This window comes from Equus przewalskii, chromosome 2 (genome assembly GCF_037783145.1).
Source record: "Equus przewalskii isolate Varuska chromosome 2, EquPr2, whole genome shotgun sequence".
NCBI classification, from domain to species: Eukaryota; Metazoa; Chordata; class Mammalia; order Perissodactyla; family Equidae; genus Equus; species Equus przewalskii.
This window is the reverse complement of record NC_091832.1, coordinates 48,230,444-48,247,073: the sequence shown is the minus strand read 5'-3', so window position 1 is coordinate 48,247,073 and position 16,630 is coordinate 48,230,444. Positions and strand designations below refer to the sequence as shown.

Genomic DNA, 16,630 nt, shown 5'->3' with positions numbered 1-16,630 from the left:
AGCCATGTTATGGCAACAACCTGCATATAAAGTGGAGGAAGATTGGCATGTATATTAGCTCAGGGCTGATCTTTCTCAAGCAAAAAGAGGATGATTGACAACAGACGTTAACTCAGGGCTAATTTTCCTCACCAAAAAAAACCAAAAAACAAGTGTGTGTTTGCTGTAATTCGTGCAGAATCTAGTGATAGCTGAAAGGCTTTTCAAAGCATCCTGCACACCATATTCCCAGCATGGCTCTGCCTGTGACTGGCAGGGTCAGGGCTCAGACATGCCCAAAGGTTATGGCTCAGGGTTCAGGACATGACCAGACTCAGGGCTCACTCCATGGCCTTGAACAGAGCCCGGTGTGTGGCTGGCTCGGGCCCAGCAGGAGTTCTCGGTGGTTTCCAGTCGTCTGCCCTGTCAGACAGGAGTCTGGCTGGCTGCCTCGTGCCCAAGAAGAGCTTCCCCCTGTTCAAGGCCGCCTTCCTTCCCCTTCTGCCCGGGGCTGGGCAGGCTCTGGCCAGGCGTTAAGTATGAGGACTCTCGTGAGGATTCGCCTGGCCCCGGAGTCATCAAAACAACAGCTGGGCCTGGTGGGGGTGGGGAGGCCGTGGTGGGAGCTCAGCTGCCCCAGCCAGTGGTTCCTAAGGTATGTCCCAGCTTCCCAGGCTGGCGCTGACGCCCTGCATGGCCTCCAGCTGACCCTAGGGGCGACCTGCCTCCGCCCCAGCTCTGCCCCACCAGCTCACAGGAGGAACACCTGCCAGGGGGCAGGGGCTGTGGGAGGTTCACAGAAGGGGCCTAGTGGTCTGCCCTTAGGGGGCCAGCTGTCAGAGAAGTCAGGAACATCAGGGCGAGGTGCTGAGCAACTGAGGGGCCAGACAGAGACCCCCCACCTTGGGCAGGAAGGCTCTCTCCCCAGGTGCCCCTGCCCCATGGGAGCATACCCGGCCATGGGGCCTCCAGGGTGCGTGTGCGTGCATGTGTGCATCCCGTCTCCTTCCCCTCACGCCCTGGGTGAGGGTGAGTCCTGACCCCACAGCTGTGGACACTGGGCTCTGCAAGGGTTCCTGGCCTGCCCAAGGCCATTTATTCATTCACAAGTGTTTTCTGAGAGCTCAGGTGACCGCAGGCACACCTTCAGACAGCAGTGAGCAGCTAGGAGGTGTCCAGGGAATTTAGCCAGTTCCTTCCCCCCAGCCTGTCCCCTAGGTGTGAGCCCTGTCCCCACCCGGGTATGTGGGCTGGGCAAGGGGTGCTGCACAGGGACTGAGCTGCCGTGGGTGCGCTGGGTAGCAACAGGCAGAGCCCAGCGCTGGCTCTGAGAGCTAAGTCTCTTTCCACTGCCCCCTGTGTCCCACCCCTCCTGCTGGGGAGCCCACCCACCAAGGTGTTGACACAGGTCTGTCTCTCCCTGCTCTCTCCTTCCCCATCCAAGCCCACCTGGACCCTGCGTGGGGCAGGGGCAGGTGCATGGGTCATGTCCCAGATACAGAGGTTCTGGCAGAGGGAACCGAAGCTAAGGTTCCCACCTAGGGAGGGGCACCTGTTCAGAGTCCTGCACAGGCTGAAAACCCAGGAGTGATCTGGACACCTGCATTCCTCTCTGCCTCCCACCCCCTGCCTCCCATTAGGTTGTACCTCTGACGGCGAGGCCTGGCCTCAGCCCCCACCCTGCCCCTGCACATGCCACCAGTCCTTACCTCCCCTGAGAAGTCCCTACAGCCTGCCCTCATCCTTTCTGCCCCCCAGACCTCCTTACTGTCCTCACACACACCGGCCTGCCCCCACCCCGCCGTCTTGGCACTTCCTGCAGCTCCTGACCACCTGGTCTGACATGGCCCCACCCTCCATGGGGAAAATAAGTAGATAAGCAACTTTGCAAGCCACTGCCCATCCCCCTTCCAGCCTGGCTGTGCTGGGAGGACAGGGCTCTGCCTGGTGCCTGGGTGTCCCCAGTGCAGAATCTGGCCTGTGGCTGGGCCCAGCACAGAGATGATGGACAAACGCAGACAGGATGGCACCCCATGCCCAGGCTGCCCACCCCACCAGCTGCCTTCCCTGCCACCCTGGCTGTTGCCAGCAGGGGGACTGCGTAGGATCAGCTCTGGGGCCACGGCGGGCAGGCCTGGGCTCCTGGGGCGTGAGATGACGGGACCTCTAGATCCCCAGGACCAGTCCTCAGGCCCTAGTGTGTCCCTGACCACAAACAGGCAGGTCGAGTCTAGAAGAATGTGTGGGTGGGGCAGCTGGGTGGATGGTGGAAGGGGCCTCTGGGCCCTGCTGCTCTTGGCTGCCCCCTCCCTCTGCCCCACTTCTTGTTGTTGGGGTGTGGTCAGAGGGCCTCAGCTCACCCAACAACCTAGCCCCAGGCCCATGGGAGCCACCACTCTTCCTGTTTCTGTGTGCCCCCCGCGTGTGCACGGGTGTATGTGTGAAAAACAGCAGCACACAGCACCCTGAAGGGTGGGGGTGGGGCCCAGGCTGCTCTGCCCCTCAGGCCAAGAGTGCCCTTGCTGGGGTCACGGGTGGGGTCAGAGGCTCGGGGAGTTGCCCTTTTCCCTGGGGTCAGCATGACCACAGCGAGCTGGGGACAAAAGGCCCTTCATCTCTGCAGAGGCCTGGACTGTGCGGAGGAGGGAGCGCCCTGCAGACCGGGTGGGGCAGGGGCGGCGCCCATGGAGCAGTGTGCCTGGGGTTCTGGGAACCCCCTCCACCTGCCTGTGGACTGACGGGCAGGGTGGGCCAGCTCCAGGAAGTGATGCTTAGGGACTACTGGACTGGGCCAAGGCTGCGGAGACAGAACCACCTCAGCACGCAGGCAGCTCCTTCCTCTTGGTCTCCAGGACGCCAGGACCAGGCAGGGCTGGGCTGGGGGAGGGACAGCCTGGGGCCAGGGCCCACTGTGTCCTGGCTGCTCGGTCCTTCCCTGGCCACTTGGCCCCCTGGCCTGTCTTCCTTCAGAGAGGTTTCCGGAGCGTTATATTTGTGCTTCCTTAGTGTCTGCCTCAAGTCCAGCCCTGGCGTGACCACTGCACCTCTGGCTGACCCCATGTTCCTCCCAGACCCTTCATCTGCCCAGTCTCCCCTCAGGGGGTCCAGGACACAGCAATAAGACTTCCCATGATGTTGACAGTGGGGGCAGTGTGGCTGGCTAGGCCACAGGGCAGAGCAGGGGGCCAGGAGAGCAGAGCTGGGGGCGGGGGGCATGGGAGTCCCCCAGGGGTCAGGCAAGAGCTGAGCATGAGCAGCAGGAGTGACTCTGGGCAGAGCTGATCAGGAACTCTGGGCCAGGGCAGGTGGCCTAGCTCACCCAAGGCTGGGTAGAGGCCCTGGCTGACCACTCCTGAGGCTGGGCCTCCCGTGATTTCTCCCACTGATGGAGAGGCTAGAGAGAGGAGAGTGGCTGCTTCCTCGAGGGCCTGAGTCACAGCCAAGAAGACCTGCTCAGTTTTTCCAGAAGGGACGGAAACTTCCCTGTCAGCCCAGCAGTGTAGGCTGAGGTGTGACTGTGGGCCTGCCTGCCGGGCAGAACTGGGGGACAAGCAGGGGAGCTGCTGTCTTGCCACAGGGCGGATCCACCATGCCCAGCTCCCTGCCCAGGGCAGGTGGGTGCCCAGGGAGATGGAGGATGAACCAAGAAATGTTTGCACGTGTCTACCTGGGCGTGCCTCTCCTAGGGCTCCCTGGGTCACCTCCCGCTGGACCCCGGGGCCTCCTGCAGCTGCTGCCGCCTCCCCCATGGCCTCTTCTCACAGTCCCCATCCCCACAGCAGCCCTGGTCAGCCTTGTGTGCTGGGGGGGCTGGGGGCCAGGTGAGACCCCTCTGGCGGCACACCCTGGACTTTGCGGGCCCAACCCATTGCTCCCCCCACGGGGCCCAGGCGGAAGCACCAGGCATTTTCTGGTCCCAGCCGAGGCCCGAGGTCTGTGGAGCTGAGCCAGCATCGCCACTGCCAAGATTCCCTGCGAGGGGGTGGGGGCGGCGGGACACAGTTCCTGCTTGTTCCTGCCCCAGCTCCTCAGGCTCCGCTGAGCCGCTTCCTTTTTTAGGCAAAGTCGGAGCTCCAGCCTGCGGCTCTCACCTTCCAGAAAGGGAGGAAGGAAAGCCATTGAGTCCCATCCGTCTCTGAGCATCCTCTTGAGGAGGGGGGAGGGAGAGGACATCCTGGCAGAGATGCCTTGCTGCCTCGCCCTGGGGACCTGTGCCCCTCAGCTATGCAGAGAAGAGTGGCTGGGAGAGGACAGTGGTCACCCCAAAGGAAGGAGTCTTAGGAGTGAGGTCCAGGAGAGCCCCCAGGAGAGTGAGGGCTCTCCTGGACCTCAGCTCCTGTCCAGGGGACACTACCCCACCTCACCTAAGGGCAGGGAATCTGCCCTGGGGGACTGAGTGCCCTTTGGGATGCCCCCTGTAGCCAGCCATCTCTGGTCTGGCCTCATCAAGATCCCAGGATGCAAGGCTCCTGGCTCACCAGGGGCCCCTCCAGAGGGTGTTCCCTCCAGAGGGTGTCCCCAGTGGGCTGCTGGGGGTCTATCCTTGGTCCCGTGTTGGACCTCAGCCCTGGTCCTGGGCCCCTCACTGGGCGGGGTGTATATGAGCAGCAATAGGCCCAGCATGGTCACACTGGACAGGGCCTGAACCAGCCATCCCCTCCTCCTATGGCTCTTCCTCCAAGAAGCCAAGTGGGAGGGGGCTTTGTGTCCCCCAAGAAGCTCCCCCTCAAGTGTCTCAGGCTTCTGTTCCCTCCCAATGCCCTTCGTCCTAAGTTCGGCCCTTCCAATCTCTGTTGGTCCGTCCTTGGGGGCACATGTCCCAGACCCTCGACACCTACCCCTCCCTCAGCCCTGTGGCTGAGCCAAGCCCAGGGCCGGAGCCTTGCGGAGGAGGCTGTTCTTGGTGTCACCCCCACCAAGGTCCTCTGGAGCCTGGCTTCAGGGACTCCCAGCACTGCGGAGCCACGGGCAGTGGGCCTGGGGATGACCCAGCTTGGTGGCTCCCGGCTCCCCGCTGGCTGGGGGCAGGGGGCAGGGCGGACCCTACGACCCCACAGCCCCACAGCTAGCCAGGGAGCATGCAGCGCGTGTGTGCGTGCACGCCAGCGCGTCGCTGCGCGTCTTGGTCCCTCCGTGTGCGCGCCTCCCCGGAGGCTGTGCGTCTCGGCACGCGGGGCGAGCGCGCCGGGGCGGGGCCTCGCGGGGGCGGGCCCTTTGGGGGCGGAGCCTCCGGGGGCGGGGCCCGGGCCGGCCGCGCGGCGGCGCGCCCTGCAGCTCCGGAGCGAGCGAGCGGCGAGCGCAGGCCGAGGGCGCCCGTCCTGTCGCGCGCGATGCTGCCCTGGACGGCGCTCAGCCTGGCCCTGAGCCTGCGGCTGGCGCTGGCGCGGAGCGGCGCGGAGCGTGGTGAGTGCGGCGGGGCCAGGCGGGGCTCCGGCTCCCGCGCCCCCTCCACCCCCGCCGCCTGCGCGGGCCGTCGCTCCCCTCCCGCGGCCACGGAGCGGGGCGGGGCGGCCGGCGGTGCACCCCACCCACCTGCGGCGGGCGGACCCAGGTGCCCCAGGCGGCTCCACCAAGCGCCGGGGCGTGGAGGCCGCCGTTTGCCCCCACCCCGGCATCTGTGGGGGATCGTGGGCCCTGGCCCAGGACGGGGAAGTGTCCGTCGGGGGTCTGTCCCTGCCTCAGGTTCCCTCTCCTGGGAATGACCCTTAGTAGAAGGATGGTAACAAGGTTGGAGTCCCCCCACCGGATTAGAGGAAACTGAGGCCGTAAGGCCCAACCAGAACCGAGACACCCCAGCCCGCGTCTGCCCGTAGCCCAGTGGTGGAGGGGCCCATATGCCCCCCAGGGTGCCAGGAGGAAGGGGAGGCCCAGTAGGGGCTGCTGCAGCAGATCACCTGCCTCCGGGGTCCAGATGGAGCAGAGGATGGGGGCCAGGGGAGGGGTGACGTCATCTGTAAGTGGGGTCACGACTCCAGCCAGGCCATCTGGGCTGTGGGAGGGGCTGTGATCACTGCTGTGTCTTCCCTGTCCCTCCACCTCTGCCCCCAGTCTTCCCAGCTGCTTTGCACCCCGCCCCCCCTCCCCCAGTTGCCTCACCTGAGGCTGAGCTGTGTGGCTGAAGTCCCCCCTGGGGGCTGCTTCTCTGGATGTCGAGCCTGAGCGAGCAGCCCCGGTGGCCCAGGTCTGTCAAACCACCACTCTTGGGGGCTGGGCCAAGACCATTGGTGTCTGCTGAGGAAAGGGAGGGTGTGGGGGTTTGGAGGGGTCAGCTCTCCTTTATAAATGAGACATGAGCCCAGAGAGCGCCCCAGGTACATGGCGAGGGTGCAGAGCTGGAACCCTCTCCCCCACCCTGGGGTGCCCCTCCCAGGGCCTTTGGGTTGGGACCCAGCGGGCTTTCAGGGCCTACGTGGATGAGGGCAAGCGCCAGCTCAGGGAAAGCTCGGGCCCTGGGGGTTCTGCCCTGGGTGTGGGCTGTCTGGAGGCCACCACCTGAGGCTGAACCCTTCCCCTTTCCCCCAGGCCCCCCAGCATCTGCCCCCCAGGGGGACCTGCTGTTTCTGTTGGACAGCTCGGCCAGTGTGTCTCACTATGAGTTTTCCCGAGTTCGGGAGTTTTTGGGGCAGCTGGCAGCCCCACTGCCCCTGGGCCCTGAGGCCCTGCGTGCCAGCCTGGTGCATGTGGGCAGCTGGCCGCACACCGAGTTCCCCTTCAACCAGCACAGCTCAGGCGCGGCTGTCCAGGATGCCATCCGTGCTGCAACCCAGCGCATGGGCGACACCAACACTGGCCTGGCACTGGCATACGCCAAGGAGCAGCTATTTGCCGAAGAGGCCGGTGCCCGGCCCGGGGTGCCCAAGGTGCTGGTGTGGGTAACAGACGGCGGCTCCAGCGACCCCATGGGGCCCCCCATGCAGGAGCTGAAGGACCTGGGTGTTACCATCTTCATTGTCAGCACTGGCCGTGGCAACCTCCTGGAGCTGTCAGCCGCTGCCTCGGCCCCCGCTGAGAAGCACCTGCACTTTGTTGATGTGGACGACCTGCACATCATTGCCCAGGAGCTGAGGGGCTCCATTCTTGGTAGGTGGGAGGAAGCAGGGCCTGGGGGGAACCTAGGAGGAGAGCTGGGGTGACTTCAGGAGGGACTCATTGCCTGGAACAGGGGTCAGGGCTGCGGGACTGCGGTGCTCCCCAGGGGTCAGTGGGGAGGTTATGCGCACACAGCTTCTCCTTGCATTCTCCAGGGACACATTCCAACCGTGCGCCCCACTACCTGGGCTGTGGTGGACAGAGGGGCTGGCCTGAGTAAACATCCCAGGTGGAGTTCTCTGCTGATGGGCCCAGACCAGAGCTGGAGGCTCACGGAGCGGGGAGCCTGGTCTGGGCTGAGGGACTCAAGGGCTGCCCTGGTGGGATGTTGCTAAGTGTAGAGGAAGAGCAAGGAGGTTCCAAGCCTGAGGACTCTGCAGATGGGCAGCACTCGCTCCTGGACCTGTGCTGGGCCACCACACCTGGAGAGGGGAGAGCCAGGGGGTAGGAAGGGCTGAGATTTCCTGACAGAGAACTCGGGCCCCACTGCTCGGGGGTGAGGATAGCCACAGAAGAGTTTGAGTGGGTTTGTGCTGCGGGCGGTTGTAGGGATTGCTGGAGAGGCGGCCGGACAAGGGAGGGACTAGTAGCTTGCCACTGGCTTTCTTCTGGACCTCCTCATCCCCCTAAACCAAACCCCGCAGGGGGAGGGACTGGAGATGATGGGCCTGGTCACTGGCTCAGCCTGCTGTGGCCACTGAAAAATGCCACTAACCCCAGGGTTCTTCCCCAGTCTCCGCCGTGGGTTAATCATTCACCCGAAACTGGGAGGGGTTGGATGGTGGGTGGGAGGGGGTAGAGGATCCTTCTGAAGATTTCCCCCAGGGACCTGGTCCCTGGTGGTCCCTGGGTCAATCACTGTGGCTGAGCTTGGAGGGGATAGCAGGAGAAAAGGCAAGCAGCTGGAAGAGAATGACCCAGGCTGCTGGGCAGTGAGGCAGTAGGATGGGGACTCCTGGGGTTGAGGGTGGGGTGTAAGTGTGGGGCATGGGCAGGAGAGTGAGTGCCAGGCTGCAGCTGGGGCACTAGGCACTAACGGAGGAAGCACCAGGATCCCAGACATTTATCAGCCTGACATTTATCAGCCGTGTGGTACTTGGTGTCACAGGCTCAGGAGTAACACATGTTTGGGGCTCCCTCTGGAGTGCCCCCCACCACACTCTCCTGGGGACCTGAGGCACGCAGCATCCTGCTGAACCCCAAGTCTAGCTGCTCCTGGAGTTGTCACAACTCCACCACCCTTCAGGGCGTCCTGAGTGGCCTCCCATTTCCTGGCTGCACCATTGGCCTCCCTTTGCCTTGACTGTCCAGAGCTGACCTGAACCCAGATCCTGTGCTGGCCATTCAGGCTGGGCAGGGGGCTAGTTCTCTGTTCTTAGACACCATCTTCGGCCCTGCCACCTTTGAGGGGTCATTGTCCAGGCCACTGGACTGGCTAGGTGGTGGCTACTATAGTTCCTCACTGGTTTGGGTTTGGGGTGTGGGCAGACAGGGAAGCTCCTGATGGGGCCTGTGTTGGGGCCTGCACTTGAGTCTCGTCCTCCCCTCCCCCCCAATCACCAGTTTGCATATCATTAGCATCTGTTCGGGGCGTGTAGAGGCTGGCCTGCCTGCCCAGCTCCTAGACCCTGCATCTCCCTGGCCAGGTGGCCCTTACCCCTGCCTCCGACCCCAGGGTCTTCCCTGAGTCAATGGTCAGGGCCCCAGGCCTGGGCACAAGGAGGCGACCTCCGTTCCCTGACCACCTGCACCCCCCGCAGATGCCATGCAGCCGCAGCGCCTCCACGCCTCTGAGGTCACGTCCAGCGGCTTCCGCCTGGCCTGGCCGCCCCTGCTGACCGCTGACTCGGGCTACTATGTGTTGGAGCTGGCGCCCAGCGCCAAGCCGGTGACTGTGCGCCGCCAGCAGCTGCCTGGGAACACCACCGGCTGGGCCTGGACTGGCCTCGACCCCGACACGGACTACGACGTGGCGCTGGTGCCCGAGTCCAACGTGCGCCTCGTGAGGCCGCAGCACCTGCGGGTGCGCACACTGCCGGGTGAGGCGGGGTCGGGGCGCATGTGGGGCGCGGGGCAGGGGCGCGGGGCTGGGTCGGGCGTGCGGGGCGGAGGCGCGGGGCTGGGCCCCCAGCTCACGGGCGCTTCCCCCGCAGAGGAGGCCGGGCCGGAGCGCATCGTCATCTCGCACGCCCGGCCGCGCAGCCTGCGGGTGAGCTGGGCCCCGGCGCTGGGCCCGGCCGCCGCGCTCGGCTACCACGTGCAGTTTGGGCCGCTGCGGGGCGGCGCGGCGCAGCGCGTGGAGGTGCCCGCGGGACGCAACAGCACCACGCTGCAGGGCCTGGCGCCCGGCACCGCCTACCTGGTGACCGTGACGGCGGCCTTCCGCTCCGGCCGCGAGAGGGCGCTGTCGGCCAAGGCCTGCACGCCCGACGGCGAGCGCAGCCGCGCCCCGCGACCCCCGCCGCCGGGATCCGGGGGCCGCGAGCCGTGAGCCGGCCGCCCCCGCCCACCCGAGGGCCCCCTTCTCCCGAGCCCGCCGCCGAAACCCAGGTCTTGCCCGGGGGGTGGGGGTGCTGGCCGAGCCTGACGCCCTAGTCCTCCTCCGCGGCCGGAGGGCTCCCTGCTCGGGCGTCTGCCATCCAGGCGGGCCTCGCCTAACTCCCGGCCGGACCCTCCGCTGCAGCCCTGGCAGCAGCGCGTGCCGTCTCGACCCCTCCCCTGCCTGGCCCAGAGCTGGGCACTCGGTGGTATCTTTTGGGCAGGATTCAGTGGGAGATGGACAGGAAGTCTGGGGGGCGGGTTGAGAACATAAGCCCCAGGACTGGCCCTGGGCCCAGGAGCGGAGAAAGGCCCTTATGTGAAAGGCCAGTCGCTCTGGTGGCAACGGCTGGCATTGGTTCGAGGGAGCGTGGTCCGGCTGGACGCTGAGTCCCCATGGCCACTTAAGTCTTGGATGCCGATAGAAGGTGGATGAGGAAGGGGAGGAGCTGGCTCTGGCCAGGTCCCTAAGGCTTCCTGGAGGGGAGAGGATTTGGGAAAGGGCAGGGAGGAGTGCTGGGAGGTTGATGGTGTGGTCAGTGGCTGAGTGGGTGGAAAGGCAGTCTTCCTGCCCAGGACTCTGATGGAGCCAGCTACAGCCACCTGGGATGCAGATGACACCTTTGGGAGGAACGGGACCAGAGCCTGGCATTCAGGACCCTGGAGACAGGAGAGCTCCTTGCCCCTGCTGGGCCCTAAGGCCAGCACTGGCAGAGAGACTTGCCTGCTTCTGGGGTGGGGGGAGGGCAACAAACAAGGTTCTCCTGGGTGAGTTCACCCCAGCGATTCTCTGCAGCATCTTCTGATCCCACCTTCTGTCACTACGGACTATCCTGGGGCCACCAGACAAGTCCCAAGGGCATGCAGCACTGCTGCCCCTCAGCCCCACCAGGCACGTCCACCTCTGCCTGCACCAGCTCAGTGCTCACTTTGCCCCCTCCCCACTAACATCCCAGACTTTACAATACAGTAAATCAGATGTAAGCTGAGCCCTGCAGTCTCCTTAGAGTGCTTTACTCCTTGTTGAAACACACTAGCCTGTGAAAGGTCTCTGGTGGAGGACCGATGGTGCCCTGGCTGGTGCCGGGGAAGCAGAGGGGGAGCCGTCCTCCCGCCGCCAGGATGCACACCACCATGCCTCCTGTGGCCCCCTGTGCACCTCCTCAAGGACCCAGGCCGGTTTCTGTGGACCAGGACTCTGGTTTGGACCGCAGTTACTGGAACGCTTGGACAGCTCGCCTGGCTCTGCAGGGCTGCCCCCAGCACAGCCTTGCGCCCAGGGTGCCCTCTGCTGGCAAGACCCCCTCAACTGCAGCTTGACTCTCCACTGGCCCGGCTAGTGGGAAACAGAGCCCCTACTCCAGGCAACTGCAGGGAGAGAGGTGCTCTTGGGGCCCCTGACACATTCTCAGTCTGCTCGGGCTTGGCAGGCGTGTGTGCCACGTGTGTGCAGGGGCAGCCTTCGAGCCAGCTGGCCTGCTGCCGTTTCCCAAGAGGCTGACTCTGAGCATCGTCAGGGCCCTGCCCAGGGGCCCAAGGCCAGCACCCCCACTAGCTCAGCGTGCTGGGCGTTTTGGGGGTCAGCTGTGCCTAAGCCCAGGGTTTGCCTATGTGACAATAGCAAAGAGACAAACTCACCCTGCCTGTGTGAGCAGAGTGGGAATGGGGGCCAGGGCCTCAGGGGCAGATGGCAGGGTGTGGCCAGGCCAAATTCGGTGGGGGGGCCACAGCTGAGTGAGTGTTGGGTTTCTTCTCCTTCCCCCCACCCCCGACCCCCTCAAGTCAAGCCCAGGAAAGCCTGAGTGGGACTGTGGCCTGTGTGGCCACTGCATGTTTCTCTTTACACCTGACAAGTGGTCAGCAGGCAGCTGACTTCAGCCTGGGACTTGGGCCTGATCTGCCCCCAAGGGGCAGAATGCCCCTAAGCAGGGCTGTGTCCCCCACCCCAGTTCCCTGGGTGCTCAGTGGTCCAAGCCCATTAGCCACTCGGATGGGTCCCCCGCCGACACTGAGCCCCGGGCCAGGCTTGTGGAGCACCATGCAGGTAGTGGGAGAAAAAGCACGAGAGTGCTGGTGGGTCCTTTCCTGACAGCGCAGCCACACACTCTAGACAAGCTTAGTGGTGAGCTCCTTCCCCCGAAACACGCCCTCAATCCCTGGAGAGGGCAGAGCAGCTGGAAGGCACACGCCCCCAGCCCCTGGAGAAGGCTCTGGCTTTACTTCATCTCTGCTGGATGCTGAGGCCCACTGAGAGGAGCCCCCACACCCATCTCCAGCCAAGGAAACCCTCTCCTGGAAGCCCTTATCGCCGAAGCCCTGCCCCTGGCATCGTCCCAGGCAATTTTTAAAGGTCCTTGAGTCTGCGCCCCATCTGGGAACATTCTCCGGGAAACAATTTTGTCCTGGTCCCCCCTGCACACTCCACCTCCCCTGACCTGCAGGCCCTGACTCCTCGGTGTACTCTGGGTCTGGGGCCGAGGCTGAGGCCTGCCAGGACTGACATGCCACTTCACAAGGCAACCAAGAACTTCCCGACACATACCTGGAAATCAGAAAGGGCTGTGCTGTGGTTGCTCGTGGTCGAGGCAAGAAAAGCAAGAGGTTGTGATCTGCGGGGCAGGCAGGCAGACGTCCACGTGGCAGGACAGGGTGGGACCGGGAAGAGCCTGGACACCATGGGGGGACCCCAGGAGGAGGGGACTCCAAGGGGAGGCTCCTGTGCAGCACGGGGGTGAGGGTGGCCGCCCACTTGGCAGCTCTCACATCCGCTGGCTCTCACACCCCGCGAGGGAAGGGCTGCTGCTGCCATCCCTCATTTGACGGGGAGAACTCTGAGGCTTTCGCCAAGGCTGCGCCTCACTTGGTCCTGCATGGGGCTCACCTGACGGAGGGGGAGCCGCGAGGGCCAGGTTCCGGCTTTCCAGCTCTGCCAGCTCTCGGATGAAAGCTGTCTGTGAGAAGGCGGGAGGCTGGCAGGGTATGGCGTCAAGGTCTCCAGGAAGTGGGGCATCCACCAGTGGGTAGTGCAGCCAGTTGGTGACTCGAGCACGAGCTGTTTCCATGGTGACGGTAATAAACGTCAAGTCCAGAAGCACAGCCCCACGTGGGGACACGTGAGTCCTCATGGCCTCCTGCTGGGGAGAGGGGACGGTTTAGGAAAATCGAAGCTCAAGTGTGACAGCTGTATGTTTGCCCCTTTTTTCTGGGATGAAAAATTTTCTTCCAACATCCATTAAAACAACAATAAGAAATGCCAGTGGAAGTGCTGTCTCCCCTTAGAGGTGACGGTGGTAAGATGGGGGCACAAGGGAGACCCTGCCCCTTGGGTGGGAGGTGGACCCAGCCCCAGCAACAGAGAGGAGGCGGTGGAGGGTGCTCCTGGCTGCCAGCCCTGGGCAGGGGGCTCTTGAGCCGGCTGCCATTCTCAGGAAGGTGGAGGGCTGAGGTCTCCTGGGTGGGGTTTGGGGCATCCCTTATTCACTGACACATTTCTCACTAGGAATTAAAACACCTGCAACTAACTGCCCACGTTTCAGAAATGTGGGTGAACACATCCATGACAAATTACATCATCTTATCCATAGATGTTGAAAACTTTGCGGGAAGAAGAACCCTGTCCCCAGCAGGTGTGGGGAGAGGCACAGGGAGGGAGAGCAGTGGGTGGCCAGCGGCCTGCCTGAGGTCCTGACCACAGCATCCGCAGGAGTGGAGGCCAGGACCCACCCGGCTCTGGTGTCACACGTGGGTGCACAGCACTGTCCAGGGGAAGAGGTGAGAGCCATGAGCTTCTCAACTCACCACACAGCTGGAGCCCTGGCCAGCTCCTGCTCCCACTGCCTCTTCTACTGCAGGGCCAGCCCCTGCTGGACACCAAGGCACGCCAGGCAGGACTGGGTTGCACCTCCTTGCAGGGCCGCTCCCACAGGCACCCACTTACAGCCCCTCGCAGAGAATGCCAGGGCTCCCTCAGTGGCCATGGGGTTTGAGCGACCGTTGCTTCTGAGGTCTGTCCAGACTGCAGCTGATGCTGCTTTTCTCTCGGGAAGGCGGAGGCCCTGGCTCAGCTCTGCCAAGGGCAGGACTGCATCTCCTGTCATCAGTGGGGGTGGGCAGGCGGCTGAGTGCCTGTGCTAAGAGCCCCCCACCCTGCGTGCCCCTAGGAGTGCACAGCTCTTTGGGGTTCACTTCTTGGTCTCTGGGGACAGCCTGGCTGTGCTGACTTTCTGCTGGGTAGATCTGCAGGTCCAACTGGGGGCGGGGGTGGGGGGGCTCTGTGGGTCAGAGGACAGTGGAGTGGGGCATCCGAGTACACAACTGCTTACCTAAACGCAAAGACCACGTGGGAAGACAAAGCTGGAGGGGCAGCAAGCTTTGGGCTGGGTCCTGTCACTCTCCAGTCCTGGGCCCAAGGCAGCATGTGTCCTAGGGCTCAGCGTTGCTACCCCTCAGACCTCTCCTTAACCTCCAGGGCCATGGGGAGGAGCTGCAGGGCCCTATGGAGAACTGGGAGCCCTGCTTTGGTGGGCAGGGTGGGGACCAGCATCCTGGGGCCCCAGGCCTGGGAGGGCCGGGCCAGGGCCTGCCCAGTGGGGGTAGGCGTGGGGTGCATGAGGGCTGGGGCGACTGCAAGGGAGATGGAACCCAGCAGGTCCTTTTGGAAGCTGGAGAGAAAGAACAGGAACGGGAGGGGCCCAGCCGGCTGAGGGAGAGGGACCAGCCCCTCATTCCTGAAGCCCTTCCTGTCTTAGGAGAGTGAGACCAAAGAGTGATACAGGGGGCAGCAGCGGCCTCAGGCCCATCACGTGAGAGACTCCGAGTTTTAAGTGGACAGGCTTCTGCACAGGCATCATCCATGGGAGACACCAGGCAGGTGGCCTAGACAGCTGCTGCAGCCCTGGTGCCAGGAAGCCCTGGGGCTGGGCCTCGGGGGCCAGATGGAAGGATACAGCTCTGGTGTGCTGCGCAGCTCCTAGAGGTCTGGCCAGATGGGGGCACTCAGAAACCATATCTGCTGCCCAGGCTCTGAGGGCAGAGCGCGCTGCACTTGGCCTGGGTGGGGCCCACTTTGCTCCTGCTGGCCTGGGCTCCCAGGGACAGCAATGTCTCCCCTCTCTGGGCCCAAGGTCAGGCTGGAGGCCAAGCTGTCCACCTGCATCTTTAACCTCTGCAGTCTCTCCTCCAGGTCTTCAATGCGGGATGACTCCCTCAGAGAAGAAAATCGTGCTGTGGGGAGGGGGGATGTTGGAGGAATCCCTTCAGCAAAATGGCTCAGCAGGAGCAGCAGAGAACCCCACATTTGTCAATTAAACGTGAATGCATCAGGTAGGAAGCATCATCATAATTCCCTTTTACTAAGTCAGTGTCTTTAGGAAAGGCGTGTCTGTCCTCCCCAATGGCTTCCAGTCTAAGATTTTAAGTGACAAGCACAAGCAGACCGGGCATTTGGCATGGTCCATCGGAAATTGGAAAGTGCGGACCATGTTGCTTGGATTAGGGAGACTGGAGGGAACCCTTCCAGGGGGAGGGCAAGCAATTACCCAAATCTTAAACACTTTCTGTTTTTTAAATTAAGCCAAGTTAAGTAAAACTGACTCCCCCCCAAAAAAGTAACTTTTTAAATGCAGAGCTTTATTTTCAAATTTATTCCTTTTTATATAAAAGTACACAAGTTTGCCAAATGCCAGCCTTCGGATGACGCTAGAGAGGGGCATGTGGCTGAGCTGCTTGTGGACAAGGACTTCACGCCTCTCACCCATTTCCTCTTCTTTACCCAGCCAAGCCCTGCCAGGGTGCTGTGGGAGGTGTGGTTTGCATCTAATCCATAAAATCTTGATGATGGCCACTGGGGGGCATCTGGCTGGGAAACGCATGTGGTTTTTCTCATGTGAGAAAAAAAATCACAGACAAAATTATCTTAGAATTAAATTTTCTTCCTATTTTTATTCAGGCTTAAAATTGTTCCCAATCTAGTGAGGAAACTCCATATAATTCTGGGAACTCAACCAATTCCGTTCATTTTGGGATGACAGCCCAAGAAACGAACTTTGCTAACTTTGGACATTGTGAGTTCTAGAGGGACGCTGGCCTCCATCCAACTTTGTCTCGTTCCGCCCCATGTGGGTCCAGCCTCCTCTCTGCCCCTGAAGCAGGCACGTGGCCTTTGAAGGTTCCCAAAGAGAAGCGCTCGCCTTTGACCAGAGCCAGGACCCCCTGCCCTAGGAGCTCTCCTCGAGCAAGGGCGCCCTCTGTGGGCTTCGGGTGGCTGCTCAGCCCTTCCAGACTCCTGGGTCGGAGATCTATGTCCCCACTCCCGTGTGAGGCACTTTCGGAGGATCGGGAAAGCCTATTCTCCAGTCCGGCCCTTCATCCTAAAGACGGTTGTGGGAGACGGGCCAGGAACCGCGTTTCCGTCCTTCTGTCATCTTGTTAAGCGCCGATGTGTGCGCTAGCACCGAGAACCACTGCGCGCAGCTTCACGCTCCGGGGGCCCCACCTTGCCCCGCGCCCGCCCAGCCGGTGGGGCGGCCCCACGCTGGACACTGACCCCCCCGCGAGGCTTGGTTCCCGCGGCCCCCGGCCGGCGCTCCGCCAGGGCCGGGGAAGGCGCGCAGGGCCACGTGCGCGGGGGACCGGATCGGGGGCGGGGTCTCGGAGGAGCGCGCCCGCCTGGGACAGAGCTCCTCCCTGCGATCTGGCGCATCCCCGGGCTGTTCCTCCCGCGGCCGCTCCCTCCGTCCAGGACTCACCGCGGCGTCGCTGGGACTTCGACTATCAGGACCTCTCGGCTCCTCCAGCACCTGCCTCTGAGCGACTGCCCAGTCCGGAACTCTGTGGGCGCCCATAGCAACGGGACACACGGTGCCGTTGCTACGCGGAACTGACGTATCCCGGGGCGCGCACGCGCCAGCCCATCAATTTTGTCCCTGATCAGCCCCCGGAATCAGGCTCCTCGCCCCGCCCCGCCCGCAGACCCGGCTCGGGCAATCGCCGCGCCGATGCTGATGACGCAGCTGTCCTCCGGGCC

General features: G+C 63.3%; 1 protein-coding gene and 2 long non-coding RNA genes across 3 annotated transcripts; 1 reads left to right on the top strand and 2 right to left on the bottom strand.

The window, feature by feature from the left end:
- Positions 1-153: 153 nt before the first annotated feature.
- Positions 154-6,422, bottom strand: LOC139082015 (uncharacterized). Its single transcript, XR_011537632.1, has 3 exons — positions 6,076-6,422; positions 5,874-5,968; positions 154-4,070 (listed from the first exon to the last, which is right to left on the bottom strand). It is a non-coding gene; the product is annotated as an uncharacterized lncRNA (long non-coding RNA).
- Positions 5,202-10,595, top strand: VWA1 (von Willebrand factor A domain containing 1). Its single transcript, XM_070611183.1, has 4 exons — positions 5,202-5,382; positions 6,502-7,059; positions 8,829-9,107; positions 9,222-10,595. The coding sequence occupies exons 1-4, from the start codon at positions 5,310-5,312 to the stop codon at positions 9,557-9,559; spliced, it is 1,248 nt and encodes a 415-aa protein (XP_070467284.1). The 5' UTR covers positions 5,202-5,309; the 3' UTR covers positions 9,560-10,595.
- A 1,557-nt stretch (positions 10,596-12,152) lies between these two features.
- LOC139082014 (uncharacterized) lies at positions 12,153-16,548 on the bottom strand. Its single transcript, XR_011537631.1, has 2 exons — positions 16,353-16,548; positions 12,153-12,737 (listed from the first exon to the last, which is right to left on the bottom strand). It is a non-coding gene; the product is annotated as an uncharacterized lncRNA (long non-coding RNA).
- Between the last annotated feature and the right edge of the window lie 82 nt (positions 16,549-16,630).